Here is a 19801-nt window from a genome sequence, read left to right as displayed (position 1 = left end):
AAGTATACTGCAGTCAGTGCATATAGTGCCTCATTTGGGACACGACTAGTATTTATGCAGCCAGGCCTTCAGTTTGTCAACCAAAATCAGATTTTTTGCACATTCATATGTTTTCCAAAAAAGTTAAATAAATAAATACATAAATAAATAATAAATATGTAATGATCATATGAAATCGTTTTATTATTATTATTATTATTATTATTATTATTATTATTATTATTATTATTAATAATAATAATAATATTCTGTCCCCCATCGTGAGCCATACACGCTACTCTGGTTATATGGCGCTGCCTGGTGGAAAAGTGTAGAAGTTTCATTTGTAGCTGAAACATTGGCGCTCAAATGTTATACAGTTTTACACTTTGTGAATTAAACACTTAAAACGAAATAGGGTGGGGTTAGGGAATGGAGGTTTGAACTGATTAGTTAACTGTTAACTGATTAACAAAATGCACAAAATGTTGAGTATAAAAAAATTTTGGGGCACATAGCCTACTTTAGAATTGGCTAATTGTAGTTTTTTTATAGATAAATGTACAAAAAATGTATCAATGTTTGATAAACAGCGTAAAAAAAACAGAAAAAAAAACAGACTACAGTTAAAACTACAGGAGTTAGTTTTCTCTGTTGCATAATTAATGCATGCATAGTCTACACTTAGCCTATATACCTACATATGCATATAATAAATGGTTATAGGCTACACACTGACACTGGTCTGATGATATTGAAACAGTCTGTGTTCGTCATGAAGCCTGATATGTCCTGCCCTCGGAGGCGACACCTTTTGTTTTTTTCCGGCGCTGATAAAAGAAACGCGCTCGGAGAGAGAGAGCCAAAGACACACTATGAACACAGCACAGCCGCATGAGGGTAAGATACTGCTTGATTGACCTGAATTATGTAGTCTGGAGTACTTAAACAATAGGAGAGACCTGAGCTGGAGAGACTTAAAAGCGCGTCTCAATCCGACAAACGCATAATGTTATGTTTTCTCTGATTTTAGACAACTAAAACTCTGAAATTAGAAATCAGTTTGTCTCCTAAACTAAAACATTGTGGTGTAACGACGTTAAGACAAGAGTCTACCACCTGTATGAAGGCATTTAGTTTACTAGTTTACAGTCAATTAAATAACACATTTTGTGTTGTATCTTTTAATTTTGCTGACGACAAATTTGGCAATAACTGTGGAAACGTTTAATAGTTTGGTTTTGCAGTCCAACCCTTATGAAACAAAAATATATTGCAGTATATTGGAAAATATCATGTAATATATTAAGCATATATTCTTATATATGGGATTTAATATTTATTTTTTCCAATATATTGCAATAAATTGAAAGCGGCATTCATTTTGTATATTTTGCAATATATTATATAATATATGTATCATCAATATATTATTCAATGTATTCAAATATATATTAGAAAATAAAAAGGGAAAATAATATATTACAATATATTTTAAGAAATATGTTGGTAAATATATTTTCCTTTCATAAGGAAATTTTTAAAGCATATTTTTATATAGAAATGTTGCTCTTTCTTTTACATAGAAAGTTGCTCTTTTGACAGCTCTTCTCCCCAATAATAATCATTTTAGGTCCCACTTTATATTACGTGGCCTCAGTTGCAATGCACTTATTGTATATCCTACATATGTGTTTATACATTGTACGTATATTTTACAAAATTTATGCATGTAATTAGGATCAACCTTGAGAAGGATTCACATTCTGGAAAATAATCTTCCAAAAAAAAAATATATATATATATAAAACTATATAATTGTCGGTTAACCTCAATCTTGTCTTAATTCTCTAAAGGTAGCATATTTTATAAATGAACTTGTTTATTTAGATTATTAGTTTATTCAGACCTCTCCATCCTGATACATACTGTTTTTTTTTTTCAAAACCCTTCACACAGTGAGCACAGCACCAGATAATTTATGACAAATGCACCAAATGCATTCAATAACTATAAATCTTTCAAATTGCATGAATTATTTTCCCACTCCAAAACTCTGCAGACTGTTTTGCATGTTTACATCAAAACTGCTTAACCCAAGTACAAAATCTAACATAATACAGAACTGAATAAGAGAACAGTTTGCTACAATTCTACAGTCGCACCACATTGAATTATATTTAAAAATCTAAAAATATGAAATACTATCCAAACAATTAGATGCACAGTGGATGAACACCAGCACAGGTGTTTGTCTTTCGATTTCATCTACACAAGATGAAAAACTGGAACATTGGCAGAATAATGCTGTCTCGTAAATTCTAACAGTAGCGTGTGTCATTCTTGTTTTTTAAAGACATGTTACACAAGAAATTGCAATGCTAACAGTTGTTAGTGGGTTTGAGCTCACTGTTTTATAAGTGGCAAAGCGTGTTTGTGGTATTGTGGTATTTTTGAGGCCTGTAATTTTCTTCTAAAGAAAATCTTTGATCACTTATTAGGAATTTTTCAAGAAACGAACAGTACTTCCATAAACAGCTTGGAATTTTTCTAAGAAAGAAGTTAACACATATAACATATGCGTTAACTTCTTTCTTAGTGAATCCGGCTTTTGATGTCCCCGCATGCCCTTTGGCTTTGTTTGTTTGTTGTTTTTTGTAACAGGTTTGGTATGATCATCAAACTTCAGCACAAAGGAGGAATATTGGCAGCCATCAGTGAACATTACTCACCTTACATTCATAATTTACATAATACAGTTTGTGAACGCTTTGGAAATATTAGGATTTCTGCATTGATTACTCATAAAAAAATGTGGTCTGATCTTAATTTAACTCTCAATTATGCACTAAACTAATAGCACAAAAACACTTTTCACATCTTTGTTGCATATGTTGATCAATCAATTGGAAAAGGAAAGTGAGCCCTTGCATGTAGTAACCTGTAGATCCTTTAAAGTAAACTTTCAGTTGATCAGGATTTCACTATTGTCTTGATGGCAGAGTCTTTTTAGGTTATGCATCTCATTTAACTTAAGGTTGGGACTCAGAAAAACACACTTTTTTTCTTTTTCAGCCATCATTATTAGATTTCCTTGTGTGCACTGGGTCATTGTTTTATTGCACCACCAAACCTCTCTTTAGCTTGAAGTCATGAATATTTTGATGCACATTTGAATTCTCTAATTGCGGCGTTTCCAGGCCCTGAAGCAGCAGCAAAGCAGCATTAAACCGTGATGCTCCTACTTTACAGATAAGAAAGGGTTTTGCTTGCATGCAACGATACTTTTTTTGTGTGCATGTTATTGGTTAAGTCAGATTTTGTTTGTCTATCACTGGCTTAGATAAAGATCGGACCACATTTTATCAGTAATCAATGCAAAAGTCCATATATTATCAAATAATTTCAATTTCAAACAAACACAATGTGTGTTTTCCTGCCACAAAGTTTCATTACTGTAAGAAGCATTTATGTTAATACTTTACTTTAAAGACTTTTTTTTATGATGCATTATAGAAGTAGTGTTAAAGCATTAATTATGCTTTGTAATAGGGCTGCAACTAACGATTATTTTGATAATCGATTAATCTGTCGATTATTTTTACGATTAATCGATTAATCGGTTTATGTACTTATATTTTAGTTTTTTCCATTTTTTCCCCAAATAAATTATTAATAAAGGGTCTTTATCATTCAGCATAGATTTTTAAGAGATTTTAACCATTTTGCATTGTCATATCCTCATCAAAAATATACCTGGAGTTGTTTTATTATGTTAGTAATCCTTTGTCGAACTCTTCTGCAATCAAAACACTGACCCATACTCTAGCAAAATTCACAAGGAGATTTCAAATATTGTTTTCACCATGGCAGTCCTTAGAGCTCCTAAAGTAGTTTAACATCCCAAACAAAGCTTAAGGAATCTTTGAGAACATATTTTCACGAAGTATAAGGATAAAACAGAATAAAATTGCAGTGCATTGTATTTTATTATTTACTGGGAAAAAGCTTTATAGCTTATGCTGTGAAATTGTAAACAATCCTTCGAAAAAAAGTGCCAATGGCATGAAACCTGAATGGAACTCACAATTTAAAGTAAAATTCATCAGAAGGTTGTCCAGAAAAAAAAATTGGGACACACACAAAAAACCTTCTGTGTGAAAAAGAGCAGTGAATATACTCAAACATTTACCTCTCTCATTCAGTCATAATTAGGCTGCAAGTCTGAATTATGAACTGGTAAACGACAAACTGATCACATAACATGTTTGTAAAGCTTTAAATGTTAACTGTTAAAAAGCAATGTTATCAGCTTTTACGACTAAACATTTGCAAACAACCTTGTACTGGAGAATCTGCACAAATAAAATTCTTAGGGCCCGTTCACATATCGCACCTAAAAACGCGTGGAAAACACTAGTCGCGCCGCTTTCTCCTTCTTTCCAAAGCGCTCGGGCAGAAGTGCCCCTGAGGCGTCTGCCTTTGCTAAGCAACCATGACGTGCTCTCTCCATGACGTGCCCTCTCCATGAAGACCCAGAAATTTCAGCAAAGGATAAATGGATGCGATGTGGACGCGCCTGGAAAAACGGGCGCATCGCACCGCGTGCGTGTCGCGACCGCGTCGCTTCCATTATGATAGTGCATACTGCGCGCCTACATAGGAAATAACGAACTTGAGCACGCAAAAGACACGATATGTGAACGGCCCCTTAAACAGTTCAGTAGTGCAGAGTTTACAGGTTACTCTTCATTTTGAAGGCTCAAAGTAAAGTACTCCCACTTCCCGCTGAATGCTGCAGAGACGCTGTTCGGGAAGCACGTGACATAAAACGAGGCCAGCTATTGGCTATTCGCTACTTCACCTGCTGTACTGGCTGAGTAAAACCTCCGGTGGCTCATTACTGCCACACTTTGGTCACCGCAGATTTGAAATATGCACGAAATGAGCCGCTTATGGCAAATAAAATTTATTTAGCGACGAATCGATTACCAAATTAGTTGACAACTATTTTAATAATCGATTTTAATCGATTAAATCGATTCGTTGTTTCAGCTCTACTTTGTAATGCACCGCAATTCATAATCTCAATAATTGTGATCACAGTTAGTACAATATAACACTTATCAATTCATTGTTACACTATGCATTTTTAAGTTATTATTTACATAACTATTTACAACAAAATATAACATATTATAATGCACATTATAATGCATTATACACATTAATAACCCTTTATAATACATTATATATAAAGGCTTTAAGTGAAGTGTTACCGGGTTTATTTTACATGTCTGTATACAAAAGTCTCAAAAAAGCTCCCCTATTCACAAGTTCCTTGAATAACATACTTCCTCCTTCACATTTAGCCAGAAAAATATCAAGATAACTCAAAAAAATATTTGTTTTCAAATATTTGTTTAATGAACTTTCCTTGAGAGTGAAGTGCACAAGTGCTGCTTTGCACTGATGTTTACTCTTTGTGGGCTGAACCCGACATACTGCTGAACTAGTTCCTTGCCCTCCTGGCATTCTTGGCAGCGTTAGGATTGCAGTTCAGGAAAGTTTGCTCAAACAGGCATTGAGATATTGTGACAAGTATTTGCTTTCTGTCATTCAGTTTTGTTCAAGTGTTCATCACCATTCCTTTGTTACCCTAGTTTTCTTTTATTTGTCTTTTCTTTTCTTTGCTGGTTACATTATTTTGCAACACTTTGCAAATTAAGAGTTTTTCCTGTGTTCTGTGATCGTTTGGGCAATTGTGAATCACATCCTAATTTCATATAATAAGCATTGAATTTGAATTTGAGTCATCTGTGAAAGTGAGAGATGAAGAAATATATTTGACTACAAGTCAAAGCAGCTGCTTCTTGGTGATAAAAGGCTGTGAAAAAATACTGTGAGCCATGCAAATCAAGTCACCTCTGTTTACACTTCTCATCATTCAAGTGTGAACAAAAAAAAAATCACACGCACAGGCACAGTTTACCTAAAAATGAAAGTACTGTAATTATTTACTCAACCTCATGTTGTTCCACACACTTTCTTCCATAGAAAACTTAAAAATTCATTTTGTTAATTTCACAGTGATGTACATAGTGATGACGCTTGCTCCAAAGAGGGCATATTAATACCATGAATGTAGTCAAAGTCTAGATAGCTTTGTGTGAGGAACAGATCGAAATTTAAATAACTATTTATTGAAAATCTTGCCCCAACTCACAGCTTTTATGACAGACATTCAGTCAGGGTAATGTCATATTTAATCTTTGACAGGAATGAAAACAAGGCTGTGAGGGACAGAAGTACAGGGTTGTACTGTTGCCAGTTCTTTAGTTGATAAAACATCTTTCCAAAAATCTTTAACTAGAAAGTTTTGAGACTTTTTACAGCTTGTGTTATTTTAAAGACTGGACGTTTATACCTTACATGTAAAATTCAATATGAATTGACTAAGGTCTGTATGTGTTTACAGAATACAGTGTTCAAGATGCGGTATGACAGGATGGATCCAAACTGAGATAAGATGTAGATATTATCTTGCAATGCTGAACTATTAACATCATATGACATAAAAAGTGTTATTTTGCCTGATCTTTTTCCTACAGGGAACAAGACATTTCTCTCTGAGTTTAAACAGATATTTGCATGTGTAAATATTTGGTAGCAATTGCTTCAAAAGAATAAGATGTGTGCAACCAACCAGCCTCTTCACGCTAAATGAACCTAAAACATCTATCTATCTATCTATCTATCTATCTATCTATCTATCTATCTATCTATCTATCTATCTATCTATCTATCTATCTATCTATCTATCTATCTATCTATCTATCTATCTATCTATCTGTCTGTCTGTCTATACTCTGTCTGTCTGTCTGTCTATCTTTCTATACTCTATCTGTCTGTCTGTCTGTCTGTCTGTCTATACTCTGTCTGTCCGTATGTCTGTCTATACTCTGTCTGTCTATGTCTGTCTGTCTTTCTATAATCTGTCTGTCTGTCTGTCTGTTTGTCTGTCTGTCTATACTCTGTATGTTTGTCTGTCTGTCTATACTCTGTCTGTCTGTTTTTCTATGTCTGTCTGTCTGTCTGTCTGTCTATCTATACTCTGTCTGTCTGTGTGTCTATACTCTGTCTGTCTGTCTATACTCTGTCTGTCTGTCTGTATGTCTATCTGTCTATACTCTGTATGTATGTCTATACTCTGTCTGTCTGTCTTTCTATACTCTATCTCTCTGTCTGTCTTTCTATACTCTGTCTGTTTTTCCATGTCTTTCTGTCTGTCTGTCTATACTCTGTCTGTCTGTTTTCTATGTCTGTCTGTCTGTCTATACTCTGTCTGTCTGTCTGTCTGTCTGTCTGTCAGTTTGTCTATACTCTGTCTGTCCGTATGTCTGTCTATACTCTGTCTGTCTGTCTGTCTGTCTATGTCTGTCTGTCTTTCTATACTCTGTCTGTCTGTTTTTCTATGTCTTTCTGTCTGTCTGTCTATACTCTGTCTGTCTGTTTTCTATGTCTGTCTGTCTTTCTATACTCTGTCTGTCTGTCTGTCTATGTCTGTCTGTCTTTCTATACTCTGTCTGTCTGTCTTTCTATACTCTGTCTGTCTGTCTGTCTGTCTGTCTGTCTGTTTTTCTATGTCTGTCTGTCTGTCTATACTCTGTCTGTCTGTCTGTCTATGTCTGTCTGTCTTTCTATACTCTGTCTGTCTGTCTGTCTGTCTGTCTGTTTTTCTATGTCTGTCTGTCTGTCTATACTCTGTCTGTCTGTTTTCTATGTCTGTCTGTCTGTTAGTCTGTCTATACTCTGGACTCGGACTCGAGTCCGACTCGAGTCACTTTTCTTTGGACTCGAGTCCGACTCGAGACTCCATTCTCTGGACTCGTGTTTTGACTTGGACTGGTGGACTGATGACTCGTATTTGGACTCGGACTCAAGGATATATAAAATCAGACTTGAACATTCATTACGTTGTTTTTGACTAAAAATTTTATAAACTTAAAAATGTTATATTTCGTGCCCAAGACTGGCCGGGATCTATTCTTTTCCCTCACAGACACTGCTACCGCTCGCTCTCTTTGCTTTACAACACACTCACTGACGTCACTCACTTTACTTTCACATTACTTTTTTTCCAAAGCACTTGGGCACTTGCAGGAAAAGATGAAGCTGATTTGTTAGTTCTTGTCACATGACCCGTGGTGCCCTTGCAGCATTCTGAAAAGTTTAGATGTTTTTTAACTCAATGCGGTGGGGACGCGCCTGGATGCTGCCGTTATGAGCGCGCATACTTCCATTATGAGCGTGCATACTGCGCGCCTACAGTACAGTGGACATAACGAACTTGAGCGTGCAAAAGACGCGATATTTGAACGGCCCTTATACGTTGCTTTCTGACCATGCGCGTGCCGTCACACACACACATTCACTTGAAAACATACAAACGCACTCACGCTAAATCACTCGGTCACCGTCACTCACACACAAATGCTCTCTCTCTCTCTCTCTCACACACTCACACACACACACACACACACTCACACTGTGTCTCTCTCTCACACACACTCATTGTAATATGCACGTTTCTTTTTTTTCAACGAGTGCATTTCTGTAATACAGTGTTAAATGATTAATTCACACATAAATGAAAATTTCCTAATCATTTACTCCTCCCAATGCCATTCAGGATATCCATGGCGTTTTTTCTTAAATTATGTTTTTTAAGGAAAACATTTCATGATGTTTTTTTTCATATAATGGACTTCAATGCCTACCAACTCAGTTGGTTGCTATTGTTTCCTCAAAAAAAAAAAAAAAAAAAATTCCAATTGGGGACTCGAGACTCGACTTGGACTCGACTCGGACTCTTCTTTGGTGACTCGGACTTGGACTCGGACTCGAACACTGAGACTCGAGACTCGACTTGGACTCGACAGTTGGTGACTCGACTACAACACTGCTGTCTATACTCTGTCTGTTTTTTATGAAGGTATTTTTGATTCAAATTAACTGAGCACCTGTGGCAGTGCGATTTGTAGTTGTAGAGAAAAGCCACACATGTGTATCAGTAAATTTGAAGTCACAGAGTGAAATGTTTTAAGAGTTGCAAACCTGTAGCCTTTTTTTCTCTCCCACAAACACAACACAACAGTTACACCTTCTCAAATTCTTCATTGCAGGTGCACAAATCCTATTCTACAAATCACACATTTAGAAACTCGTACGCTCACATTTTTGAAACAATTGCTGCAGTGAATGTGGTGCAAAACGCATTTACACACCCGCATCAAGAAATGTGCAGTCGTGGAGAAATGTTGAACATCCGCAAATCAGTACGTGAATTCATCAAATGAGAGTTGCACACTTGTAGAATATTTTCTCAGAATGTCTTGTATATTTTTCTACCACAAACACAAAGTACATAACTACAGCTGCTTGAATCTGCTGCGATGAATCTCAAACACTGTTTTTTCGCTTTCAAGCGACAAGTTTCGCGCTCTCCCTTTTGCACCGAGATATTTGGTTCAAAAGTGATTTGTGCATCTGTAGAGGTAGTGGGCGGGACTGTTTAGAGATTACAGAATTTCAGCCAATCAGAAGAGCTTACTGAGCCAGTAGATATACGCCCCAAGCAGTTTTACGCCCCTGTTGTTCCTCATGCGTCCAGTAGGGGGAGGCTGCAGACCTATGACCTACTGTAAAATGTATTATTTATATATATTTATAAACTGTTTTTATATACAGAGATTGACTGATATATGATGTTGTGAATTTATATTAAGTTATATTTAGATATTAACCATATTCAGGCCATTAGACATACAGTACTTTGTAATCATATGGATCCTAAATGAAATATTTGCTTTACAATTCACAATTGCTCGTTATACAGCAATAGAACATGTTCTACATAGCATTTTATGAATACCAACAAAATTTAACAATTTTCTAAAGTTCCAAGGGTCATTTAAAAGAAAGACAATATTGTTGTTCACAAAAAATTTATTAACACCATGACTTGGTTATTTCTTAACAGCATGACTCCTGTAGATGACTCTCCTATGGTTTGCCACTCTTCTTTAATTGTTTCTTTATCTGTCCATTGATGATAGACTGTGGTTAGTTAAGTTTGAGTCAGACAGAACATCTGACTCAATCAAGTACTTTTGCCTCTCGAAATAAACTGATCCATCTTTTGAATTGATATCGCTATTCTTTCTTATTTAATTGATCAATCTTTTATAAATAATAAATGTTGCATCATTACACAATACAATCAACAACAAGTACTTTAGCAGATTATTTAACATACCTCATCCGTATCGCTTCAAGAAGGTCTGCTGCTATCATACATATAGATATGGTCTGCTGTTCTTATAAATGACTGGGCTCATATACTAATATACTGCCTCCCCCTACTGGACGCATGAGGAACAACAGGGGCGTAAAACTGCTTGGGGCGTATATCTACCGGCTCAGTAGCTCTTCTGATTGGCTGAAATTCTGTAATCTCTAAACAGTCCCGCCCACTACCTCTACAGATGCACAAATCACTTTTGAACCAAATATCTCGGTGCAAAAGGGAGAGCGCGAAACTTGTCGCTTGAAAGCGAAAAAACAGTGTTTGAGCTTCATCGCAGCAGATTCAAGCAGCTGTAGTTATGTACTTTGTGTTTGTGGTAGAAAAATATACAAGACATTCTGAGAAAATATTCTACAAGTGTGCCACTCTCATTTGATGAATTCACGTACTGATTTGCGGATGTTCAACATTTCTCCACGACTGCACATTTCTTGATGCGGGTGTGTAAATGCGTTTTGCACCACATTCACTGCAGCAATTGTTTCAAAAATGTGAGCGTACGAGTTTCTAAATGTGTGATTTGTAGAATAGGATTTGTGCACCTGCAATGAAGAATCTGAGAAGGTGTAACTGTTGTGTTGTGTTTGTGGGAGAGAAAAAAAGGCTACAGGTTTGCAACTCTTAAAACATTTATCTCTGTGGCTTCAAATTTACTGATACACATGTGTGGCTTTTCTCTACAACTACAAATCGCACTGCCACAGGTGCTCAGTTAATTTGAATCAAAAATACCTTCATAGTATGTTTTTCTATGTCTGTCTGTCTATCTAATCTCTGTCTGTCTGTTTGTCTATACTCTGTTTGTCTAAACTCTGTCTGTCTGTATGTCTGTCTTTCTATACTCTGTCTGTCTGTCTGTTTTTCTATGTATGTCTGTCTGTCTGTCTGTCTCTTTTCTATGTCTGTCTGTCTGTCTGTCTATACTCTGTCTGTCTGTCTGTCTGTCAGTTTGTCTATACTCCGTCTGTCTGTCTAAACTCTGTCCGTCTGTCTGTTTTTTCTATGTCTGTCTGTCTATCTGTCTGTCTGTCTGTCTATGCTCTGTCTGTCTGTCTGTCTATACTCTGTCTGTCTGTCTGTCTCTCTAACTATCTGTCTGTCTGTCAGTCTGTCTGTCTATACTCTGTCTATAATCTGTCTGTCTGTCAGTCTATAATCTGTCTGTGTGTCTGTCTTTCAGTCTATAATCTGTCTGTCTGTCTTTCAGTCTATAATCTGTCAGTCTGTCTGTCTATACTCTGTCTATAATCTGTCTGTGTGTCTGTCTTTCAGTCTATAATCTGTCTGTCTGTCTGTCAGTGAGTCTATGATCTAGCTGTCTATACTCTCTTTGTCTGTCTGTCTGTCTGTCTATACTCTGTCTGTCTGTTTGTCTGTCTATTTCTCTGTTTGTTATCTGTCTATCATCTGTCTGTTTATCTATCATCTCTTTTATCTGTCTGTCTATCATCTGTCTATCTGTATGTATGTCTGTCTATCATCTGTCTGTCCATCTGTCTAACCAGTATTTCCATCTGTTTTAGGTGTAAGACACACAACCACAAGAGTAACCAGTTCTAAGGAAGACGGCCTGAAGTCAGTTGACACCTGAGACTGATCACACAGAATTAACACTGACAGCTGCTGCTGAGAGCCCTATCAGTTCAGTTTTACTTGTACCACAATGGCCTTATTGAACGTTACTCTTCCCTGGAATGTCTCTTTGGACCTTAACCACAGCGATTTCAAATCCAACCTCACAGAATTAGAGGACACACAACCCATGGAGAAGAACTGGCCAGCCCTGTTCATTCTGGCCATTATATTTTTTACTGTTGCTGGGAATATACTGGTAATTATGGCCGTATCCATCGAGAGCAAACTGCATAATGCCACCAACTACTTTCTGTGCTCACTGGCCGTGGCAGACATGCTGGTGGGATTCCTAGTTATGCCTGCTTCACTAATTAATATTCTTTACAGTAAGTACTATCCTTTTTGTAAAGGAAACCTATCAGGTGCACACTTGAAAATGAAAATGGATGAGTCTCACAAAAGCTGTCGACCAATGTCAACAACAAATATCAATCTTGATTGTCACTGAATGGGATTAATTTTCTTCATGCAATATATATATATATATATATATATATATATATATAAATTTGTGTGTGTGTGTTACCACGGTTTGGCAAAAGGACCAGACACTCTACTTCTTTCAGTTTGTACCTGAGTCTCTGAAACATCTCCTCTTGTTGTGTATTTCCAGATCACATCTGGCCTCTCCCTGAACTGCTGTGTCCCATGTGGATCTTCCTTGATGTGCTTTTCTCCACAGCCTCCATCATGCACCTGTGCGCCATCTCTCTGGACCGCTATATTGGGATCCGTAATCCAATCAAATACAGCCGCAGCAACACACTTCGCAAGACCATGTTAAAAATCATTTCTGTCTGGACTGTTTCTATAGGTGAGAATTGAGCATCCAATTTACAGAAGATACCATTGTGGTACCATCAAGTCAACACATTTTCAAGACACAGGCTTGACCAGGCTTAAAAGAAAACAAGAATAATTGCCTTAAGAACCCATATTTAATTTTTCATTGTTCGAAAAAAAAAAAAAAAAAAAAAAAGGAAAATGAAAATAAAATAGTGCCACAATATATATATATGCTGATGCTAATGTCATGTCTGTGCAATAGTCTTACCCCTCAAAACATCTAGTCTTTAGTTCATCATATAAGTCATTCAATGCAAAATGGTTAATCTAGTTGTCATAAACTGCCAAGCACACTTTTTATTTTTACACATTACTATTAGATTTTTTGTCAATTTGGAAAGTGAATCTTTACCGATGAAGAAAATGTAGATGATAAACCATTTCTCTGAAATATCTCAAAGGTTCACCTCACGAGTTTTCAGTTGGAAAGCTTATACTATATAGACCATAGACAGTAAAAGAAATGGACACAGCGACCCCATTGGAACTCAATTGAGACAAGTGAAGCCCATTTTTAGCTATTTTTAGCACTTCCGTTTCTGACGCGCAGACTCAAACGAAGCTTGACGATGTCAGCAACCTGTCTGACAGATGTAAATCTTGTAGTAGCTGTGCGTGCAAACTGCCATCGTTAATCTTGCAGAGACGGCGAGCTTGAGCGGGGAGTTCTTTGTCGTGAGTGAGCAGGAGTAAGTATTCTGATTAATTATTTTGTATAGTATTTTAAAATGTAACGCCAGTACGACATATTAAGTGAATTGCCTGCGAGCTTCTCCTCCTGTCTGTACGGTAATGCGACAGAGAGTCACGTGGTTATGACGCAAACGTTAGCTTATTTTTACAAAAACTGTTTCTACGGGGCCATAATGTAACATAGAAGGTAATGGAGCCCTTTATACATTGTCGTGTATCTTTAGAAATAAATAATGGACAAATGGAGTCGTTAAACGCCTCAGATGTAAAGTTATTCGCTGTCAAAGTGACGCCAAAATGAATGGGAGTCAATGGGATGCTAACGCAAGTGAAGTTCTGCTACAAGATGGCGGCACCCGGCTGACTTCCTTGCCGCCTGGTATAGACAGAGGACAACAAAAGAGTTACAAATTCTGAAAATTGACTTATTTTCATCTTTGTGCCAATATTTCTTTTTCCTTTTCTATATAATTTATTCATTTAGCTGACACTTTTATCTAAAGCAACTTACAATTGCTATAAACGTCAGAGGTCCCATGCCTCTGGATACTAAGCGATTTGACTGTCTTATCCATAAACTATGACACAAGGACTTGTCATTCTGATGGCACTGACATGCTCATTGACACAGATATTTATTTTTGAGAGATGAATTAAGGATTTTGAGCAGGTGTTTTGCTATTTGTATGAGTTGTTTTGAGAAATGCACTTACTGTTTTACAAATCTCAAGGATGATCCGAGAAATGTACCAAAGCAACTGAGAAAAACTGTAACATACATATACTGCATCTGTTCCTCCGCTCATTTAGCATGATGAGCAATAATGTGAGCAGTCAGGCAAGTGCTCTGACCCTGTTTCTGTGTGCTTCCCGGGGCATCACAGACTCTGCTTGATGTCTTTACCTAGTGAGTACACAGCACTAACAGGAACTGACAGGAGAAGCCACTACTGCTGCATCAGGCCCTCCGTCAGCACTCCAGCCCTATCATGTATTTAGCATTTCTGATTTTCATTTTGAAGCAGCTTGCATCCATGCATTTACCTAATCCACAAGAAGCATCTCCTGTTCTTGGTCTAGAGTTTTTATTATCTTACGATGTGTTATAATGAGTAGCGATCCAATGCTAGAATTTGTTGTTCTTAATGTTAAAGCTGAGCGTTTGTTGCACACAGATGAGTGGAGAAAAGTGTGCTATAGAAATGTATATTTCTGGCCATTTCTCTTTTGACCTGAAATGAGCAAATGCTCTAGCACTGATCTCTGACTCTTAAAAATAAAGGTTAGTTGTTTATTTCATCAGTACCAGTACAATAGAAGAACCAGTTCTGTAAAGAGCATTTTAGTGGACAACTCCTTAGATAAAGTTATTTTCTAAACCTGAAGTACAGGAATCTTTTGTGTAGTTAAAGGTCCCATGGGTGTTAAAGGTTCTTTGTGGAACCACAGATTAATAAAGAACCTTTGTTGAGTGATTTCACACAATTAATATTCTAATTTATGCTTAACCTAATTATTTACATTTATGCATTTGGCAGACACTTTTATCCAAAGCGACCTACAGTGTATTCAGGCTATATATATATACATTATCAGCATGTATATTTATCAGTACAGTATAATTATATAATAAAGTCACAACCATCAAACAACAAAGTTAAGTCCATGGATGTGATGTCATCTTGAAGCATCTCTATACTGCCAGATTAAAGCTCCTTTGTAAGATTTCTGCACCAGTAATGGAAGATTTGAAAAATAGAATTACTCAAACACTTCTGTTTGCTGTTGTCTTGTACTTTTATGCCTCACTCAAGAATTCTGTCATTGTATCTTTCCATTTGAGATCTGGCTTCCATTCTACCTGTGTCCTTGGTTTGGTATTACATAGTAAACTTATGCTTTGTAGTCAAGTCCCTGGATTGCAGTGGAAAAAAAACGGCATTCCTTTTTCGTAATATTTCAACTTTATTCTCATAATATTTCGACTTTATTCTTGTAATATTTCATCTTTATTCTTGTAATATTTCAACTTTATTCTCATAATATTTCGACTTTATTCTCATAATATTTCAACTTTATTCTTGTAATATTTCGACTTTATTCTCGTAATATTTCACCTTTATTCTCGTAATATTTCAACTTTATTCTCGTAATATTTCGACTTTATTCTCGTAATATTTAATCTTTATTCTCGTAATATTTAATCTTTATTCTCGTAATATTTCATCTTTATTCTCGTAATATTTCAACTTTATTCTCGTAATATTTCGACTTTATTTCGTAATATTTCGACTTTATTCTTGTAATATTTTGACTTTATTCTTGTAATATTTCATCTTTATTCTCGTAATATTTCATCTTTATTCTCGTAATATTTCGACTTTATTCTCGTAATATTTAATCTTTATTCTCGTAATATTTCATCTTTATTCTCGTAATATTTCGACTTTATTTCGTAATATTTCGACTTTATTCTTGTAATATTTTGACTTTATTCTTGTAATATTTCATCTTTATTCTCGTAATATTTCATCTTTATTCTCATAATATTTAAACTTTATTCTCGTAATATTTTGACTTTATTCTCGTAATATTTCATCTTTATTCTCGTAATATTTAGACTTTATTCTCATAATATTTCAACTTTATTCTCATAATATTTCGACTTTATTCTCATAATATTTTGACTTTATTCTCATATATTTTGACTTTATTCTCGTAATATTTCAACTTTATTCTCGTAATATTTCATCTTTATTCTCGTAATATTTCGACTTTATTCTTGTAATATTTCAACTTTATTCTTGTAATATTTCATCTTTATTCTCATAATATTTCAACTTTATTCTCGTAATATTTTGACTTTATTCTCGTAATATTTCAACTTTATTCTCGTAATATTTCATCTTTATTCTCGTAATATTTAGACTTTATTCTCATAATATTTCGACTTTATTCTCATAATATTTTGACTTTATTCTCATAATATTTTGACTTTATTCTCATATATTTTGACTTTATTCTCGTAATATTTCATCTTTATTCTCGTAATATTTCATCTTTATTCTCGTAATATTTCGACTTTATTTCGTAATATTTCGACTTTATTCTTGTAATATTTCATCTTTATTCTCGTAATATTTCATCTTTATTCTCGTAATATTTCATCTTTATTCTCGTAATATTTAATCTTTATTCTCGTAATATTTCATCTTTATTCTCGTAATATTTCAACTTTATTCTCGTAATATTTCGACTTTATTCTCGTAATATTTAATCTTTATTCTCGTAATATTTCATCTTTATTCTCGTAATATTTCGACTTTATTCTTGTAATATTTCGACTTTATTCTTGTAATATTTTGACTTTATTCTTGTAATATTTCATCTTTATTCTCGTAATATTTCATCTTTATTCTCGTAATATTTCAACTTTATTCTCGTAATATTTTGACTTTATTCTCGTAATATTTTGACTTTATTCTCGTAATATTTCATCTTTATTCTCGTAATATTTAGACTTTATTCTCATAATATTTCAACTTTATTCTCATAATATTTCGACTTTATTCTCATAATATTTTGACTTTATTCTCATATATTTTGACTTTATTCTCGTAATATTTCAACTTTATTCTCGTAATATTTCATCTTTATTCTCGTAATATTTCATCTTTATTCTCGTAATATTTCGACTTTATTCTTGTAATATTTCGACTTTATTCTTGTAATATTTCATCTTTATTCTCGTAATATTTCATCTTTATTCTCATAATATTTCAACTTTATTCTCGTAATATTTTGACTTTATTCTCGTAATATTTCAACTTTATTCTCGTAATATTTCATCTTTATTCTCGTAATATTTAGACTTTATTCTCATAATATTTCAACTTTATTCTCATAATATTTCAACTTTATTCTCATAATATTTTGACTTTATTCTCGTAATATTTCATCTTTATTCTCGTAATATTTCAACTTTATTCTCGTAATATTTCAACTTTATTCTCGTAATATTTCAACTTTATTCTCGTAATATTTCAACTTTATTCTTGTAATATTTCGACTTTAATGACATGATAAACCTAGAATAATTGTTTTTTTTAAGCTGTATTAACATTTTGAAATCAGCAGTTTTATAATGAACCTCACTTACACGGTTATGTGTTGTAAATCAATAACAGACCATTACGTCTTTGACAGCTTTTACTTTTTACTTTTACTGGTGTTCACATCAGTTAACATGTTCACATAGAATCATTGTGATTGAAAATGTAAAATTCTGCATAAAATTCCCTCCAAACTAAATCTGGGTCACTAATGTAACCGGTGGGATGCGATGGATTAAAACACGCTTTCTGAGCTGATTATTCATTCTTCTCGTTTTATTTCTTCCAGTGTTGTCGCTGCCCATTCCAGTGATGGGCTTCCAGGACAAGCAGAAGGTGTTTGTAAACGGCTCCTGCACTCTGAACGAGCCTCGTTTCGTCCTCGTTGGCTCCTCCGTGGCCTTCTTCGTTCCTCTGGTCATCATGGTGGTCTGCTATTACCTCACGCTCCGTGATCTCCAGAGGCACAGCACTTCCTTCCCGCAAGAGAGCAAGGGCCAGTCCAAACATTCATCTGTTGAGATCAGTGACACGAGTCTGCTGAACAGTAAGTCCTCCACCATCAGGTCCGCACCAGGTCCACAAGGCCAAGGCAGACGAGGCATGATTCAAGCTTTGAACAATGAGCGTCGAGCCTCCAAAGTCTTGGGGATCGTCTTCTTCCTCTTCCTGGTCATGTGGTGTCCGTTCTTCATCACCAATGTCCTGGTCGCCATCTGTCAGGACAACTGCAGCGAGCATCTCTATAAACTCATTCACTTTTTTGTCTGGGTGGGATATATCTCCTCCGGAGTGAATCCTCTGATCTACACCCTTTTCAACGAGACGTACCGACAAGCCTTCGCTCGCTATCTACGATGTAAATATCATTAAGACGTGCAGCAGAAGAAAGCCCAGGCCGTCTGATAATATTCACACAGTTGCAGCATAATGGTTCAAACCAGCTCCACTAGTCGAGTGCTTAATGTCTAACTCACTAGTTGACCATCTTGACCTAGCCTATATTTCTAATATGAGTCTACCAAACTTACTTTCCCTTTAACCTCTTAACTGTCATTTCTGAACACTTTTTCACTTTTGGTGTGATCGGGCTTACTTTTGTAAAATATATGTTTTATATAAAAAAAAAAAAAACAAGCAAGCCCTGCCCAGATTTAAAAAGTAACGTACTACTTTCCATAAAAAGAGAAACTAATAAGCATGTTTTTAGGGAGTAATGCAATATTGTGATGCTTTACTTTCCCCAACACTGCCTGTAAACTGTGAGGATTAATGTTGTAGCTCCTGTCGTTCTCCAGATTTGTCTCTGAAAAGAACAGTTAGGATTCTTTACTTTCCCGATGGAAAACGTGATGCAAAAGCGTTTTGAATAACTCTCTATAATACTTTTGCAAACGCAGCTCTATCCAGGACTCGTGTCTGTCCACTTGTACTGAATGCATCGCAAGGCCAAAGCAAACACTAACACACTCCTTGCACTGTTTTCTTTGCCAGCCTTATCGCTCAGCCTGATTTAAATGAATCTGTTGATATCAAGGCTGTTTGTGTTACGCTTCAGTAAAAGCCTGCGAGTTTCTCATAGGACTGTGCCACCACGTGGTGACGACATTCATTTGTATTCTGAACCTGTGATTTATGGGGTTACTACAACAATGATAAAATATATTTTAACATGCTAAACTTTAGTTATGCGTTCTTGATTGAAACTGTTTGTATTTGAAATAAATGACATAAAGAAATTAATGGTCTGCAATGAATGGTGTTACTTTTTTTTTTCCTTTGTCACTTAAGCATGCTTTATACATATAGGCCTATGTGTGTGAATGTTTATATGGTTTATCAGGACACAAATTTGTATTATGGGATGGGTATGACATAGGTATTACAACATGAAGGTGATTTATGAGGACACTTTCGCTGTTCCAATTATTCAATAGGTTTAAAAAAAACTGCTACATTGTTGGGACCAAATGGCCCTATAAGGATAGTAAAACCTTTTTTTATGGGGACCAGCCTGCAGTGTGTGTTTGTGTGTGTGTGTGTACCTATTTAACCATATTTTGGGGACAATTTTTTACCCAAAAGTGAGCAAAACCTGACAAAATTTCCATAAACCTCCCTTTTGGGGACGTCCTTATGTAAAACTGGTAAAAAAAATTATATATAT

The 19801-nt window shown here is 35.4% G+C and overlaps 1 protein-coding gene across 1 annotated transcript; it reads left to right on the top strand.

Moving 5' to 3' along the window:
- Window positions 1-835: 835 nt before the first annotated feature.
- LOC113038283 (5-hydroxytryptamine receptor 2A) lies at window positions 836-18768 on the top strand. The gene is made up of 5 exons (XM_026195592.1): window positions 836-879; window positions 6458-6510; window positions 11872-12309; window positions 12597-12797; window positions 17924-18768. The coding sequence occupies exons 3-5, from the start codon at window positions 12012-12014 to the stop codon at window positions 18505-18507; spliced, it is 1083 nt and encodes a 360-aa protein (XP_026051377.1). The 5' UTR covers window positions 836-879; window positions 6458-6510; window positions 11872-12011; the 3' UTR covers window positions 18508-18768.
- Window positions 18769-19801: the final 1033 nt, after the last annotated feature.

This window comes from Carassius auratus, chromosome 21 (genome assembly GCF_003368295.1).
Source record: "Carassius auratus strain Wakin chromosome 21, ASM336829v1, whole genome shotgun sequence".
Classification (NCBI taxonomy): domain Eukaryota; kingdom Metazoa; phylum Chordata; class Actinopteri; order Cypriniformes; family Cyprinidae; genus Carassius; species Carassius auratus.
The sequence above is the reverse complement of the archived record's forward strand: the minus strand, read 5'-3'. Positions and strand labels throughout refer to the sequence as shown.

Coding starts and splice junctions, on each gene's coding strand:
- LOC113038283 (XM_026195592.1), top strand. CDS start 12,012: ATGGCCTTATTGAACGTTACTCTTCCCTGGAATGTCTCTTTGGACCTT. Junction 12,310..12,596: donor ACTAATTAATATTCTTTACA/GTAAGTACTATC, acceptor GTGTATTTCCAG/ATCACATCTGGCCTCTCCCT. Junction 12,798..17,923: donor TGTCTGGACTGTTTCTATAG/GTGAGAATTGAG, acceptor TATTTCTTCCAG/TGTTGTCGCTGCCCATTCCA.